This window comes from Parambassis ranga, chromosome 1 (assembly GCF_900634625.1).
Source record: "Parambassis ranga chromosome 1, fParRan2.1, whole genome shotgun sequence".
Taxonomy (NCBI): domain Eukaryota; kingdom Metazoa; phylum Chordata; class Actinopteri; family Ambassidae; genus Parambassis; species Parambassis ranga.
The window spans coordinates 8513897-8531273 of record NC_041022.1 but is presented as its reverse complement, the minus strand read 5'-3'; the positions used below and the strand labels follow the sequence as shown (position 1 = coordinate 8531273).

The following is a 17377-nucleotide window of genomic DNA, read 5'->3' as shown; positions in this document are numbered from 1 at the left end:
TATGGCACTTTTAAGAGAGGTACACATTTGGGCCCTAGGGGTCCGAACGTAGCCAAAATCGAAGAGTGCCCAGAGGGTTAAGCTGCTCTGCACACATTTGGCCACCAGATGCCACCAAAGAGAACTGTGTTAAAAAAAAGCTTTGAATAATGATCCAAGCTTCAATGTTTCAGCAAGCAAATAAGTGCAGCTTCGGAATTTTTGCTGCCTGTAGTAACTACAATACCCCAAGAAATAAATACAGTTATGTTTTCAAAATATATTAGTATTTTTTCATAAGACCTGTCTACATAGAACTCTTGCATAGCAAACTCTATTAATATACTTGGGTACACTAAATAAGAAGCATTTAAGGACTTAATGAAATCTTATTCTTTAACACAATGCAATAACCACTCTGATCATATCCCCTTCCTCCTTACTCCACAAGGAAGTAAAGAACGGTCATCAATGACAAAGAACGTATGAACTGAATCATTATTCTCTGCCCGCTTCACGCTCAGAAGGGAATATCACGACTCATCATCGTGGTTAGCGAGACCATACGAGTTAGAAACACATTTCTCAAGTCAAAAACTATAGAAATGATCCCTGAAAGTATAGTCTTAACAATTTCAACCTAGGGAATGTGAGGTCATTCTTTGCACAATGACTTTAAGTCATGGTTGATGAAATCTGCTGCCAGGCTTCTAGAAACTTCATTTGGCATCAATAATGAGCTGTGTGTTCATGTATGGCAGACAGTATGCATATAATGAAGTGAATCACTTTGTTAGCCCATGGAAGTTCTCTTTAGATATTCACAGCACTGGCACATGTTTTGCATTAAGTTCCACTATAGTTATTTAAATGTGGAAGATCTGTGGAAATGATTATGTTGTTTACAGTCACATTTTTCTAGACAAAATCAATCAAACTTGTTTTTACATAAGAAGTGAATTTCATCCTTTTTTTTCATTTTTTCATACTTGAAACTGAGCTGGAAGAATGACTTGATTTATAGCCTCCGCTAAAGTCATTTAATTGTGGACGAAAGAAGTTGAAAACAATTACATTCTCGCATTCACATTAATGGACAAGATCAGAGATGTTCTTACATAAGTCTAAACAACAAGTTTTTACTACCACTCTGAAAATATTCTCTTCCTCAATGCCTCAATGCCTCAATGCTCTCTAGAAGAGCAAAGAGCAGTCATCAATGACAGAGAGTGTATGATATTAATCATTGCTCTCTATCTACTTCATGCTCAGAAGAGAATATCACAACTCATCATCGTGGTTAGCGAGACCATACCCGTTAGAAACACATTTCTCAAGTTAAAAACTATAGAAATGATCCCTGAAAGTATAGTCTTAATGAAGTGGCAGCTGGACACAGCAACTCATTCAAAGGAATATGACTGTCACTTAGGGTTCATTTTCTGCTTTTCTACCCACTCAGGTACTCAAAGCACTTACACATTGGGGCACTGACTTTACGGTTGGTCAACCTCTCTACCACCTGAGCCACAGCCACCCAACCACCCACCTGCAGCTGTAGAATTTTTGCTGCCTTTGGTAACTACAGTACCCCCAGAAACAAATGCGGTTGTATTTACAAAATGTTTGTATCTACGTATCTTCTCTCGAGACATGCCTACATGACAGTACACATGTTTTTAATAGAATGAATGAAACAGATTCAAAGCACCATGATCGCCTGATATGAGACAGAACTGTCACATGATATTAAACAGAAGTCGTCAACTCAAACTCTGTAGAATGAGGAACCATGATGAGGCAGTTCATTTCAACTTAAATATATTTAACCGTCTGGGCATCCTAGGGCCCAAACGTGTACATTTTGCTTTTTTTGTATTTTGGTTCTCAATATCTCTGTCAGTTTAAAGGCTAAATGTACAAAACTTGGCCAGGGATATTTTTTTATGATTATTTACAAAAATCATTTGTCCCCACTTTCGCAAGTTGTACACAATGGGAGATAAAAACTTTTGTTACGTTCGGCACCCTTAGATACACGTTTGGCCAATTGACTCCCATTATATCAGCAAATCTTTGATATACTCTAATCCTGACATATTATTATGTTTTCCCCACATATCCCTTATAGTTTTGAATGTTTTCCTTTAAAAAAAAAAAAAAACACATTTTAGGTGTTATGACCCCTTTAACCCACAATGGGGGGGGGGGGGGCACAGCTCCCTCACAGTTTTTATAAAGACCTAGTTCTATTACCTTGCAAAATGCAAGGAAATAAAATAACTGAACTTCATAAAAATGGTTTTGGTGTGTTCAGCTTGATATAAAAGAGAGATGACAGCAACTAGAGATTTCACTGGAGTTCCAAAAATGGTAAAGTGACAAGGGTGTAGATTTGCGTTTGACATTGGTGGGGGCCTCTCACCCGAAGTTAGCTGGGATAGGCTCCAGAACACCCCCCCCCCCACCCCCCCCCCAACCCTGTGACCCTGCACTGCAGGATGAAGCGGGTCAGAAGATGATGAATGTCATCTGCACTGTTTGCCTTAAAACACATGCATACACATTGATATGATTATATAATATATATAAAATATATATATAAATGTTCTATGTCTAATTAAATCTGAAGTTATTTAAAAAAAAATTGATTTTTGAATTTATAAATGACATTGTTATTGTACTTTTAAAAATATTGCGTATTTTCTGTTTTCTTCCAAAGAATCATCCATTTTATGACATAAATAGAATAAATACATAAAAAACTTTATATCTATGGATAGGTCTGGCATTGCTGAAAAGAAATTTAACCCTCATGCGTTGTTCGGGACATTTTTGTCCTCTGAGAGAAATTTTTCTGTTTATTTTGGCCATAACTTTGTCAATATGTGGACAAATTGAATCATTTTTCCTCAATAAGCTTAATTTTACATAAATTTTGTTAATATGATTTTAAAATTTTTCATAGGTCAACGGTACACTGTGGGCAAATTTTACCCCCTAATGTGTTGTTCGGGGACAAAAACGTCCCCTAACTTTAACGGTTTTAAAAATATATTAGATAAATATTTTTTTGAAATTTTTTTGCATAGCCCTTTTAATTAACTTCAGTTCTAATCAACAGTAGTGAAAAAATCATTTTCCCCCAGGATTTTAACCCTTTAATCACCAATTTTATAAGGGGTGGTGCTGAAAATTGAAAAAAAAAAACACAAAATGGCTAATTTTTAATAGAAAAGGTGAATGTGGACTGGATTCTTTTTAACCTTTATTATAGTCTTGGTCATGTCAAACATCAGTAAAAAAATTGACTTTATTGCATTATTAGTTTTTGCACAGCACTGGATTTTCTTTTTTTCTCCCATTTTGTCCCATAGACTTACATTATAAACACACTTTTTTTGACTGCACAGCCATGGCACTAAATAATCATGCATTCTTGATTGTTGGTGGTTTACCCTGTTGGTAGGAGGTAACATTTGTGATTTTTACAGTTAACAACTTAATTACCATATTAACCCTTTACCTGCAGGCCTGTGCTCATGTACTGTAGTTTCTGGCTTAAGTATATGGAGTTATAGGGAGTATTTTAGCACATAATTGTGTGTCTACACACTGTGTGTGTATGTTAGAGAGGAAGAGAGCCATTTGCACACTGTCAGGGAAGGAAAGTCAGGAAAATAAAGTTACTAAGTAAGTGAAGTGTACCTAATTCAGACGTACAACGGCAATGCATAAGCATGTAAAATGAAAACATCCAGGAGTTCTGGCGTCTGAAGTTGTGGATGGGTAAAATAGCTGTTTTTTTGTTTTTTTTTAGCTTTCGGAAAACACGTCCTCCAGTAGAGTGACTTTACTTTTAGGTTAGTGTCTCAGTTGAGATCACTGAATTAGTCTAAGTGAGGTCTAAGTGCCCCTTTTCCATGGTGTGTTGCGCTCCACACGACCATACGTACATGTGCATGTTACTAAATAGACACCATAGATAGATAACTTGATAACATAATAAATAATCATTGACTAACCAAATCTAATCTACAGTTTAGTCCCCTACTAAAATTAGTATTAAAAGTAGTTTAGTAAAGTAAAGTAAAGTAAATTTGTTGCAGCCCTAAAAGTAAGTGCCGGGCCCTTTGATGCTGAGAGGTTCAGACTAAACAAAACAAAAACACTAGTGGACTTGCATGCATCCTCCTGGTCATTTAATGGTGACAAGAGCAGCAAGCAGCATGAAGAGAGGATTCACCTGTGCATGAGTGAAGGATTCACTTGTGAACGAATGAAGGATTCGCTTGTGAACAAGTGACGGATCTACTTGTGCAGCCTTCACAGCTTCACAGCCTGGCCCTTCATAGAGCCAGGCTGCACAATCATTTCCAGAGATTGTGCACAAGTGAATCCTCTCTTCATGTTGCTTTCTGCTCTTCTCACCATCAAATGACCACAAGGTCACATGTAAGACCACTTGCCTTTTTGTTTTGTTTAGTCTGCACCTGTAGACATCAAAGGGCCACACGTGCATAGCAACACTTTCTTTGTTTTTGTTTACTATGAAGACTCTGTGGTTGTGTGTACTCACAGACAACAAGATCAGTGTGCAAATGGCTCTCTTCCTCTCTAACATACACACACAGTGTGCAGACACACAATTATGTGCTAAAATACTCCCTATAACTCCATATACAAGCCAGAAACTACACTACATGAGCACAGGCCTGCAGGTAAAGGGTTAATATGGTAATTAAGTTGTTAACTGTAAAAATCACAAATTTTACCTCCTACCAACAGGGTAAACCACCAACAATCAAGAATGCATGATTATGTAGTGCCATGGCTGTGCAGTCAAAACAAGTGTGTTTATAATGTAAGTCTATGGGACAAAATGGGAGAAAAAAAGAAAATCCAGTGCTGTGCAAAAACTAATAATGCAATAAAGTCAATTTTTTTACTGATGTTTGACATGACCAAGACTGTAATAAAGGTTCAAAAGAATCCAGTCCACATTCACCTTTTCTATTAAAAATGAGCCATTTTGTGTGTTTTTTTTTCAATTTTCAGCACCACCCCTTATAAAATTGGTGATTAAAGGGTTAAAATCCTGGGGGAAAATGATTTTTTCACTACTGTTGATTAGAACTGAAGTTAATTAAAAGGTCTATGCAAAAAAATTTCAAAAAAATATTTATCTAATATATTTTTAAAACCGTTAAAGTTAGGGGACGTTTTTGTCCCCGAACAACACATTAGGGAGAAAAAAAGAAAATCCAGTGCTGTGCAAAAACTGATAATGCAATCAAGTCAATTTTTTTACTGATGTTTGACATGACCAAGACTGTAATAAAGGTTCAAAAGAATCCAGTCCACATTCACCTTTTCTATTAAAAATGAGCCATTTTGTGTGTTTTTTTTTTCAATCTTCAGCACCACCCCTTATAAAATTGGTGATTAAAGGGTTAAAATCCTGGGGGAAAATGATTTTTTCACTACTGTTGATTAGAACTGAAGTTAATGAAAAGGTCTATGCAAAAAAAATTCAAAAATATATTTATCTAATATATTTTTAAAACCGTTAAAGTTAGGGGACGTTTTTGTCCCCGAACAACACATTAGGGAGAAAAAAAGAAAATCCAGTGCTGTGCAAAAACTAATAATGCAATCAAGTCAATTTTTTTACTGATGTTTGACATGACCAAGACTGCAATAAAGGTTCAAAAGAATCCAGTCCACATTCACCTTTTCTATTAAAAATGAGCCATTTTGTGTTTTTTTTTTTCAATTTTCAGCACCACCCCTCATAAAATTGGTGATTAAAGGGTTAAAATCCTGGGGGAAAATGATTTTTTCACTACTGTTGATTAGAACTGAAGTTAATTAAAAGGTCTATGCAAAAAAATTTCAAAAAAATATTTATCTAATATATTTTTAAAACCGTTAAAGTTAGGGGACGTTTTTGTCCCCGAACAACACATTAGGGTAGTGTTTGCGAACAATGCATGAGGGTTAAAAAAAATGAAAAAAAAAATATTTATATATGGCATTGTTATAGCACTTTTAAGAGAGGTACACGTTTGGGCCCTAGGGGTCTGAGTGTGAGTTTTTTGAATAATGGCTTATTACTGCAATAATAATAATAATGCATCAAAATCAATTTTGTTATCAATTATTGACTAAGTCAAGGCTGTAAATTCCTCATATCAAGTGACCCACTTGGCACCTCAGTTTTTAAAAATCTTGCATATTTTCATTTTTACTGTTTATGAATTCTATGTTTTTTATGACAAAAATAACACAAAAACATACAAAAATATAGAAAATTGTATATCTATGCTTAGGTCTGACATTGCTGAAAAGAAATAAAAAAAAATGAAGAAAAAAAAAATATATATATATATGGCACTTTTAAGAGAGGTACACATTTGGGCCCTAGGGGTCCGAACGTAGCCAAAATCGAAGAGTGCCCAGAGGGTTAAGCTGCTCTGCACACATTTGGCCACCAGATGCCACCAAAGAGAACTGTGTTAAAAAAAAGCTTTGAATAATGATCCAAGCTTCAATGTTTCAGCAAGCAAATAAGTGCAGCTTCGGAATTTTTGCTGCCTGTAGTAACTACAATACCCCAAGAAATAAATACAGTTATGTTTTCAAAATATATTAGTATTTTTTCATAAGACCTGTCTACATAGAACTCTTGCATAGCAAACTCTATTAATATACTTGGGTACACTAAATAAGAAGCATTTAAGGACTTAATGAAATCTTATTCTTTAACACAATGCAATAACCACTCTGATCATATCCCCTTCCTCCTTACTCCACAAGGAAGTAAAGAACGGTCATCAATGACAAAGAACGTATGAACTGAATCATTATTCTCTGCCCGCTTCACGCTCAGAAGGGAATATCACGACTCATCATCGTGGTTAGCGAGACCATACGAGTTAGAAACACATTTCTCAAGTCAAAAACTATAGAAATGATCCCTGAAAGTATAGTCTTAACAATTTCAACCTAGGGAATGTGAGGTCATTCTTTGCACAATGACTTTAAGTCATGGTTGATGAAATCTGCTGCCAGGCTTCTAGAAACTTCATTTGGCATCAATAATGAGCTGTGTGTTCATGTATGGCAGACAGTATGCAAATAATGAAGTGAATCACTTTGTTAGCCCATGGAAGTTCTCTTTAGATATTCACAGCACTGGCACATGTTTTGCATTAAGTTCCACTATAGTTATTTAAATGTGGAAGATCTGTGGAAATGATTATGTTGTTTACAGTCACATTTTTCTAGACAAAGTCAATCAAACTTGTTTTTACATAAGAAGTGAATTTCATCCTTTTTTTTCATTTTTTCATACTTGAAACTGAGCTGGAAGAATGACTTGATTTATAGCCTCCGCTAAAGTTATTTAATTGTGGACGAAAGAAGTTGAAAACAATTACATTCTCGCATTCACATTAATGGACAAGATCAGAGATGTTCTTACATAAGTCTAAACAACAAGTTTTTACTACCACTCTGAAAATATTCTCTTCCTCAATGCCTCAATGCCTCAATGCTCTCTAGAAGAGCAAAGAGCAGTCATCAATGACAGAGAGTGTATGATATTAATCATTGCTCTCTATCCACTTCGTGCTCAGAAGAGAATATCACAACTCATCATCGTGGTTAGCGAGACCATACCCGTTAGAAACACATTTCTCAAGTTAAAAACTATAGAAATGATCCCTGAAAGTATAGTCTTAATGAAGTGGCAGCTGGACACAGCAACTCATTCAAAGGAATATGACTGTCACTTAGGGTTCATTTTCTGCTTTTCTACCCACTCAGGTACTCAAAGCACTTACACATTGGGGCACTGACTTTACGGTTGGTCAACCTCTCTACCACCTGAGCCACAGCCACCCAACCACCCACCTGCAGCTGTAGAATTTTTGCTGCCTTTGGTAACTACAGTACCCCCAGAAACAAATGCGGTTGTATTTACAAAATGTTTGTATCTACGTATCTTCTCTCGAGACATGCCCACATGACAGTACACATGTTTTTAATAGAATGAATGAAACAGATTCAAAGCACCATGATCGCCTGATATGAGACAGAACTGTCACATGACATTAAACAGAAGTCGTCAACTCAAACTCTGTAGAATGAGGAACCATGATGAGGCAGTTCATTTCAACTTAAATATATTTAACCATCTGGGCATCCTAGGGCCCAAACGTGTACATTTTGCTTTTTTTGTATTTTGGTTCTCAATATCTCTGTCAGTTTAAAGGCTAAATGTACAAAACTTGGCCAGGGATATTTTTTTATGATTATTTACAAAAATCATTTGTCCCCACTTTCGCAAGTTGTACACAATGGGAGATAAAAACTTTTGTTACGTTCGGCACCCTTAGATACACGTTTGGCCAATTGACTCCCATTATATCAGCAAATCTTTGATATACTCTAATCCTGACATATTATTATGTTTTCCCCACATATCCCTTATAGTTTTGAATGTTTTCCTTTAAAAAAAAAAAAAACACATTTTAGGTGTTATGACCCCTTTAACCCACAATGGGGGGGGGGGGCACAGCTCCCTCACAGTTTTTATAAAGACCTAGTTCTATTACCTTGCAAAATGCAAGGAAATAAAATAACTGAACTTCATAAAAATGGTTTTGGTGTGTTCAGCTTGATATAAAAGAGAGATGACAGCAACTAGAGATTTCACTGGAGTTCCAAAAATGGTAAAGTGACAAGGGTGTAGATTTGCGTTTGACATTGGTGGGGGCCTCTCACCCGAAGTTAGCTGGGATAGGCTCCAGAACACCCCCCCCCCCCACCCCCCCCCCCAACCCTGTGACCCTGCACTGCAGGATGAAGCGGGTCAGAAGATGATGAATGTCATCTGCACTGTTTGCCTTAAAACACATGCATACACATTGATATGATTATATAATATATATAAAATATATATATAAATGTTCTATGTCTAATTAAATCTGAAGTTATTTTAAAAAAAAATGATTTTTGAATTTATAAATGACATTGTTATTGTACTTTTAAAAATATTGCGTATTTTCTGTTTTCTTCCAAAGAATCATCCATTTTATGACATAAATAGAATAAATACATAAAAAACTGTATATCTATGGATAGGTCTGGCATTGCTGAAAAGAAATTAAAAAAAATGAAAAAAAAATATTTATATATGGCATTGTTATAGCACTTTTAAGAGAGGTACACGTTTGGGCCCTAGGGGTCCGAGTGTGAGTTTTTTGAATAATGGCTTATTACTGCAATAATAATGCATCAAAATCAATTTTGTTATCAATTATTGACTTAGTCAAGGCTGTAAATTCCTCATATCAAGTGACCCACTTGGCACCTCAGTTTTTAAAAATCTTGCATATTTTCATTTTTACTGTTTATGAATTCTATGTTTTTTATGACAAAAATAACACAAAAACATACAAAAATATAGAAAATTGTATATCTATGCTTAGGTCTGACATTGCTGAAAAGAAATAAAAAAAAAATGAAGAAAAAAAAAAATATATATATATGGCACTTTTAAGAGAGGTACACATTTGGGCCCTAGGGGTCCGAACGTAGCCAAAATCGAAGAGTGCCCAGAGGGTTAAGCTGCTCTGCACACATTTGGCCACCAGATGCCACCAAAGAGAACTGTGTTAAAAAAAAGCTTTGAATAATGATCCAAGCTTCAATGTTTCAGCAAGCAAATAAGTGCAGCTTCGGAATTTTTGCTGCCTGTAGTAACTACAATACCCCAAGAAATAAATACAGTTATGTTTTCAAAATATATTAGTATTTTTTCATAAGACCTGTCTACATAGAACTCTTGCATAGCAAACTCTATTAATATACTTGGGTACACTAAATAAGAAGCATTTAAGGACTTAATGAAATCTTATTCTTTAACACAATGCAATAACCACTCTGATCATATCCCCTTCCTCCTTACTCCACAAGGAAGTAAAGAACGGTCATCAATGACAAAGAACGTATGAACTGAATCATTATTCTCTGCCCGCTTCGCGCTCAGAAGGGAATATCACGACTCATCATCGTGGTTAGCGAGACCATACGAGTTAGAAACACATTTCTCAAGTCAAAAACTATAGAAATGATCCCTGAAAGTATAGTCTTAACAATTTCGAGCTAGGGAATGCGAGGTCATTCTTTGCATAATGAATTTAAGTCATGGTTGGTTGGAAATCTGCTGCCAAACAAAGCCAAAACAATCTATACATAAACAAAGTATAACTGTTATTAGAAGCTGCTACATGATGCTGGTGATATTTGCTAATGATGTCTTTTTGTTGTTAAAATACAATTCCAGGGGACCCAGAATGCTTTGCGAAACAAATCACACACGTCATATTTCATTTGTTGAATTTTCTAACTATGTTCGAGATTTATTGTTTTTATATACTAGAGATTAGGTCAACAAAAAATAAAGGAACTACACATTAGTTAGAAGGGGTTGTAGTTTTTGTTATTCGAGATTAAGACAAAAGTATACACGCTACCCTGGTGCGTCGTCATTATTGTTCCTGACAGGAAACTGTAGAAAAGTTCCGGGTACGACTAAACCGTGTCTCTTTAAGGGTTTAAACACCCGTCAAACAATACAACACACATGTCGAAAAACACTGACAAATCTTATTGACAACAGACACGCAAAATCACGAGAATACCACTTTTCAATCGCCCAAATCGTGTTGTTTTTCTGTAACACCATCCTGTAACGTCTTCCGTTTTGCAGATTTAGCTGCAGTTAGGTTGACGAAACACAGGAGGGTAGCATTTCATCAGCTAACAGAGATCAAAACTTTCATTAATCCACATTCAAAACAATCCTGAAACGAAAAAATGTATGTTAATCAAACCGAGTTATACAGTTCGTATTAACTCCAATGGTAATTGATGCTTAACTTATAGAAAAGTCCACTGACCTTCTCATGGTTGCCAGAGTCTCACAACACCTCTCACCTAAGCAGGTGAGATTTTTCAAGTTCTGAAGTTTAAACCATTAAACACAAACAGATAAAAGAGAAGTAACTGTCGAAGCAGGAAAACTGAGGTTTTCGCCTACAGCCGTTAGCTAGCTAAAATGTAGAGCTAACTTCAGTTTAATCAATAAAAAAAAATCAATAGCGCCGCAAACACGCTTGTTGCGTCACCTGTCTCTTCATAACATTTAGTGTCAACAATGAAATAAGCAACTTACCGAAATAACAGACGCGTACCTGCACCAAATTAATTCCTTTGTACATGTAATGAAACCCGATGGAACAGTGGCCAAGTGAAGGTGTCACTGCGCATGCTCAATGAATACAACGAATTTCAGCTCTCTTAAAATAGTTTATTCATGCATGAAAATTCATCCAACAGAACCGCTGAAGTGACAAATTCATGATTACTGTAAATTTATAATATTTCACTTTGAGAAATAATTTGGCAAAACTGACCACATTTTTATATACTAATATTTCACATTAAAACATCTGCAGGGTTTATATACACTCAGTGAAACAAAAATGGAAAATGATGGGAAAAAGACCGAAAAGGACTGCAATGATCAAAATGAAATAAGGATCATACATACATGTTGACAATACCTTTAAAAGTCATATCATTTTAATGTTTCAGGTATTATTTTATCACTACTTATATTACTGTTCATGATTACATAGAATTCATGTAATAATCCTTGTGCTTGTGTGTTACAGTTGAACCAACTGAATACAGCTATATTGTCATATAATTCAATGTTGTTTTAATAAACTGCAAAATAGTTCCGATGAGGCATCAAATAAGGATGGATGACTAGAAAAATCACGGGAAGAGACAGCATCAGTCAGGTGTGTGTGGTCATGCTTGTAGTCTGTTATTTATTTTCGGTCAGAGGTCGAATGCAGATCTCTACTCGAAAACACAGTGCTGCTAGTTGAAGCTCTTCTGGCCTCTATGGCTTCTGTGCGTTCCTCCTCCACAGCTGGCGAACCTGTCGTCTGGCTTTAGCGCGGACACAGGTGGAGAACGAGGTGTAGTGTTGGTTCTTCACCGAGTAAAAACAGAGAAATACAGAAAAATTAAAAATATTATATTTACAAAGACTCCCGGAATTCAATTACTGTCTGTAAACACTCAAGAGGAGTGTGACTGTAACGGATCGAAATGGCGTGTATTTCTTAAGAATTGTGTGCACAATGGAAACCCTTCTCTTACTGCAGTGTAGCAGGAAAAGACATTAGAGAGTGAGGCATGTCAGAGAAGTCAGAAGTTGCAATGTAGCTGCTAGTGATACTTATCTGCTTGCCAGCTCCTTCTTCAGACAGGATTTAAAGGAGGTGGCGCGCTCCACAGCTTTATAGCCCTGTGATGTCAGTGGGCAGTCATAACAGCAAAGAACAAAAAAGGACAGAGGCAGGGATTAAAGAAAACAAGGACAGATGTTGGAGCCAGAGAAAATGGATGAGAATGTGGAAGAAATTTAGAAGGAAAGAGAGAAAGAGAACACTGTTAAAAAGCCAAGACTGTGAGGCCATTCACAGTTAGGTTTACTGTGGTGCAATGTTAGTCAAATTTGCATCATGTAACCACATATCCGGAACCTTGGCGTCAGCTTCAACAGTAATCTAACCTTCGAGCAGCACATCAAAAACACATCACCAAGACTGCTTTCTTTCACCTGAAGAACACTGCCCACCTCTGCCCTCCACCACCCTTCACTGCTGCTGAAACGCTCATCCACACCTTCATCAGCAATTATACTGCAATTGAGTACTGCAATAGCATCCTCCAAAACAAATATGTGACTGTACAGACTTGGACTGTTTCAAAACCAGCTGAAAAGCCATCTCTTCAAAACTGGTGTTAACCTTGCTTGATTCCCCTTAGTACACGTTTACACCTATTTAACATTTTATGATCTATATTTAATATCTGTTTAATTTGCATTGTACAGTTTAAGTATCTTGAAATTTAATGTATTGTTATTATTATCAAATATACCACTAGGGGGCAGAATACACTGTAGAAACAACATACTGAATTTTCTCTGCTCAGCAGGTTTCCATCACTTAAAGTAAATTACTGAGGACTGTGTGGTAGCAATACTGGTGTTTTTTTATAGGCATGTATATATTTAACAGGATTTTTAATAAATATGTAAATGCATTAGAAAAATTACAGTGTTCTTTTTATTTTCAGCCCTTCTGTTCAAAATATAGAAAAATATGTCATACAAATGTTACTGATGTTTGTGAAAACATATAATTTTAGCAACTAAAGGTATCTTTATTTACTGTTCTATTGCATTCTGACCTTCCTGTGGAAGAGGCTATGTTTCTTAAAGGTGGATCAACAAAACCACTCTTTCCTCATGCCCTTGTTGCTGTTATTCAAGTGTTATTTGGACCTAATTCTCACCCGGGCTCCCCGGTGTAGTCGGTCCTTCATGATGCCGATGAACTCCTTGTAGGAGAGCTGGTCATCATGATCAACGTCAAAGATCTTGAAGATGGTGTTTACAAGGTGACGTGTCAGCTTGAGCCCTGTGGCCACATACACCGCTCTTGCAAACTCATCTGATAGGAAGGAAAAAAAAATCAATATGCCACAATATTAGAAAAGAAAACCCAGCATCAGTGAGAGTCAGCAGAGAGTTTCAGTGCCTGTAAGTTCCAACTCAAAATATTAACCTTGTCCGATTGAACGTGCAGCAAAGTTGTACATCTGCATGGCAATGGCAAAGTCCTCAAGGTTGTTGAGAAACTGGAAGAAGGATCTGAACTCATCAAAGGTGATTCCCTGAAACAAGAGGAGAAAGTGTGTGAACTGCTCTGAAACCTGACTAGAGAGGTATACATTTTGATTTTTTTCTGGAGAGAACAAAGCTTGAAATGAGAATAATGACTGTTTCAGAGCAAACCGTGTTTCAGCAAGACTCTAAAAAAACTATCAATCATTAATAAGTATGTGCACATGATATGCAGAATATACACAGCAAACATAACCTGTAACCGGTTGCATACAGTAATAATGATAAAGCCATTCAAGGTACAGCTGGATATTGTCAGAGCATGAGATTTTTTTAATGAGGACAGGCCTGAGCTTAAGTCCTTCATATGAGGACATATGCATTTACTAAAAACAATGACAAAAGAGCATGACAGTTGTGAAATGGGCCACACATGGTCATCGCTAAACATCATTCAATTCAAACCTATAACAGGCCGACCAATACAATAATTAATCTGCATGTTTTAGCCAATAAAGAAATGCCGTTCTTGTAGGTTTACATGAACAGATGCACAAGGTTTCTGTGTATGTTAACCTTGTCATCCGATATATGCAGAAACAAAGGAGAAGTGTGAACAAGACTGACAGATTGGAACTGCAGGTTGTGTATTGTTTGAGGCGGAGACCAACCTCCTGCTTCTTCCACAGCATGAAAAGGAAAGAAGGGAGGGACAGAAATAGAGTTGGGTTGCATGAGGTCAAAATAACATGCTAATGTATAGCAAAGAGGTAATAGATAGATAGATAGATAGATAGATAGATAGATAGATAGATAGATAGATAGATAGATAGATAGATAGATAGATAGATAGATAGATAGACGTAGCTCAAAGGGTGTATGTGTGTGTGTGTGTGTCGTCTGTAGGGTCAAGTAATGCAATGGAGCACTGAAGTGTGAAGGGTCACAACAGCCTCAGGCAGAAACAATGGTGGGAAATTACAGGTGCTTTAGAAAACTGGAGGGCAGGAGCACCCACAGAGAGGGAGGAAGAAATTAAACAGACAGATAAGGACTAGGATATGTTATCCAAAAAAAAAAATCATGTCTTTGAGTACATATGTAGGCTACTATACCTTTTCATCTGGAATAGACTGGCGGACATTCTCTAGGTAGGCGCTAATGTTCTCCACGTTTGTGAAGCGTAGCAGGATTTTGGCAAAGTCTTCCTCACTAATAGTGGTCATCCCTTTAGAGTAGGTGAGAAACTCAATTTCCAGAACCTCTGTCTGGAGATTATCCATAAACCTGAAAAGCAGAAGGAGAAATACATAAAAGACCTGTGGCCATTCGGTTAGCCTTAGCAGATATTTTGTATTGTCCACATGTGTCTTAGGTACCTGTAGAAGTCATCAAAGGTAAGCTCGGCTTTTCCTTTCTTCCCAAAGAAATGGACCAATAGCGTGGTGTCAATTGTGATGGTCTCATCTGATCGCTATCAGACAGGAGTGAATAAGAAAGACAATCAATACCGGATCGATAAACTTCAGGCAGTGTGAATGGAGGAGAAGCAATGGGCAAGACAAATCCGTCATTAATCCAACATGGCCACCGCTGTGCCAGGCCTAGCAGGAAGCAGGTATATATCTGCTGCACGTGTGCACACCGTGACTTGGATGAGCAACAACAGGATGTCAAATCAGCTCAGACAGTCGGCAGCCATCAAGATATCAAAACATACCAGTCTAGGCAGTGAATCATTTTCAATTCAAACAATAAAGGGTCATGATTTTTTGCCAGGAAATTAAATCAGACATTTTTTATTCTATGCAGTCTAGACTGGTGAGGATAATTGGTGTAGCAGCATGAAACACAGACTCATGAAGAGTGACCAGGTAGCAGCCCAAATAAAGACAATGTGAAACACAGAGTCATGCCTACATTCACTAAACCAGTGAAAAGGAGAGAGATAAGAAAGTAGGAGGAACAAGAACAACACACTGAGCAGGCACAGAGCACTAAACAGAAACAGAGAGAAGAAAAGACACACAGACACATTAAAGCCACCACATCCCATGCATTTCTCTGCAAAAGCCACATTGACACACCTGAACCTAAAATCCCAAAACAGCAGCACTGAACACAGCATAAGCACAAATGCAGAGGATTTATAGGACTGATTCCACCTTTTTCCGTCTCAGATCTCACCTAATGCCTTTGTAGCTTTTATTCTTGTTTTTTTTTGTTGTTGTCTGTTTTGTGTTTACATATCTGTCTATCCTCCCTCAGGCATTTGCAAGTGTGTGGCCTTGTCATCCGAAACCCCTTCAATTGGCATTTTGTTCTCTTTGCTAATGCTATAATCTGCAGGTTAACACTTCTTAAGTCCCTTTCAAACACAAGGTGACATGGACACATTCTATAAGAAAAGTATTGCCTAAATGTGTGGATCACTGTTGGCTTATAATATACAAGTTTTTTATTTTATTTCAGAAAAAGGTGACGACTAATGCTTTTGAGCAGTTACTGCCTGACATGCCCCACCCAGCCAACCCCCATGGCCATGCTGAGGAATATGCAGACATCAGATCGAAGGGAAATCTCATGTCTTTCTAAGAAAGAGGAGCCATGTATGCCATTTCCATCATCATCATCATCATAAAAATCATCACCACCACGATGCACTTCGTGGTTCTACCTCAAGAGTAAAATCCTACAATCCAATGGGGGACAAGAAGAAAATGTAAAAATGTAAGAAGTTCACATAAAAAGAGTGCTTTGGTGTGAAAACTGGGTTTATCCAGAGATCAGCTGATGTCTATGACAGAGCTGTAGCAGCACAGATGGAGAGATAACTATTGATATGAGTGAGAAGTAAGTAAGTGCTGTTTAAAGCAACCTTAATGGTAGCACTTACGATGGCAGTATTGCTGTCCAGGTTGTACATATCTGGCTGTGACAGACACATTGATAACTCTGGGAAACAAACTACTGAAGTAAACACTGCTTTAGGACCACCAGCATTAGTCTGATTCTGATTCACTTTACAGTCTGCTCTTTCAGCCTTTGATTAGGGACAAAGGAAGAGTTCCTTCATATAAACACAGACAAACTGAAGCAATTACAGTCTTTTGAGTGTCTTGTATTCTGTGTCTCATTTACCAGAGGGTCTTTTAATTAAGCTTCTGATTATGGACAAAAATACTTCGTTATCCTTGAACTGACGCATTTATGATGTCTTTATGACACATGAGCTGTTCATACATCTAGACAGCATCCAGGTGGTGCAGTGTCTCTCTCTCATATGTGCAATTCTCTCCTGTTTTCACTTCTTTGTTGCTTTGATCTACAAGCCAGAAAACTGTATGATTAAGGATTATAATGACTTGTGTCTTAATTTGCATAATTTAAAAACGGCCAGGATGTGTTTAACATGTGATGGGCAGGAGGATGAGGCAGCAGAACTGGCTGTGAATCCAACACTTGCATCTTTAAACCAAAGTTAAACTTGATGATTTGTCCTGTTCTTTTGCCTCTGGTTTGGTCTCTTCATCTCCTCATGTATCTGTCATATCAGCAAATTCACAATATTCACAATGTTGTAGCTAGCTGTTTGCACTTTGGGGCTGGGCAGGAAAG

The 17377-nt window shown here is 37.1% G+C and overlaps 1 protein-coding gene, 3 non-coding genes and 2 pseudogenes across 11 annotated transcripts in view; all 6 read right to left on the bottom strand.

Moving 5' to 3' along the window:
- Positions 1-391: 391 nt before the first annotated feature.
- LOC114443945 (small nucleolar RNA U3) lies at positions 392-607 on the bottom strand. The gene has a single exon (XR_003671477.1). It is a non-coding gene; the product is annotated as a small nucleolar RNA U3 (small nucleolar RNA).
- A 516-nt stretch (positions 608-1123) lies between these two features.
- On the bottom strand, positions 1124-1355 carry LOC114444040 (uncharacterized; annotated as a pseudogene).
- Positions 1356-6759: 5404 nt separating this feature from the next.
- LOC114444160 (small nucleolar RNA U3) lies at positions 6760-6975 on the bottom strand. Its single transcript, XR_003671523.1, has one exon. It is a non-coding gene; the product is annotated as a small nucleolar RNA U3 (small nucleolar RNA).
- Positions 6976-7491: 516 nt separating this feature from the next.
- Positions 7492-7723, bottom strand: LOC114444084 (uncharacterized; annotated as a pseudogene).
- A 2201-nt stretch (positions 7724-9924) lies between these two features.
- Positions 9925-10140, bottom strand: LOC114443951 (small nucleolar RNA U3). Its single transcript, XR_003671478.1, has one exon. It is a non-coding gene; the product is annotated as a small nucleolar RNA U3 (small nucleolar RNA).
- Positions 10141-11485: 1345 nt separating this feature from the next.
- Positions 11486-17377, bottom strand: part of micu3a (mitochondrial calcium uptake family, member 3a) — a 50680-nt gene continuing 44788 nt past the window's right edge. For 6 of the 8 annotated variants that reach the window (XM_028401101.1, XM_028401154.1, XM_028401135.1 and 3 more), the window contains 5 exons: positions 15139-15233; positions 14875-15046; positions 13701-13809; positions 13429-13586; positions 11486-12055 (listed from right to left, as the gene is read on the bottom strand). In XM_028401101.1, coding sequence (XP_028256902.1) covers positions 11963-12055; positions 13429-13586; positions 13701-13809; positions 14875-15046; positions 15139-15233 — 627 coding nt within the window. In that variant the 3' untranslated portion in view covers positions 11486-11962. Of the gene's footprint in view, positions 12374-13428; positions 13587-13700; positions 13810-14874; positions 15047-15138; positions 15234-17377 lie in introns of all 8 variants that reach the window. The other 2 variants (XM_028401126.1, XM_028401144.1) reach the window with 2 other exon arrangements.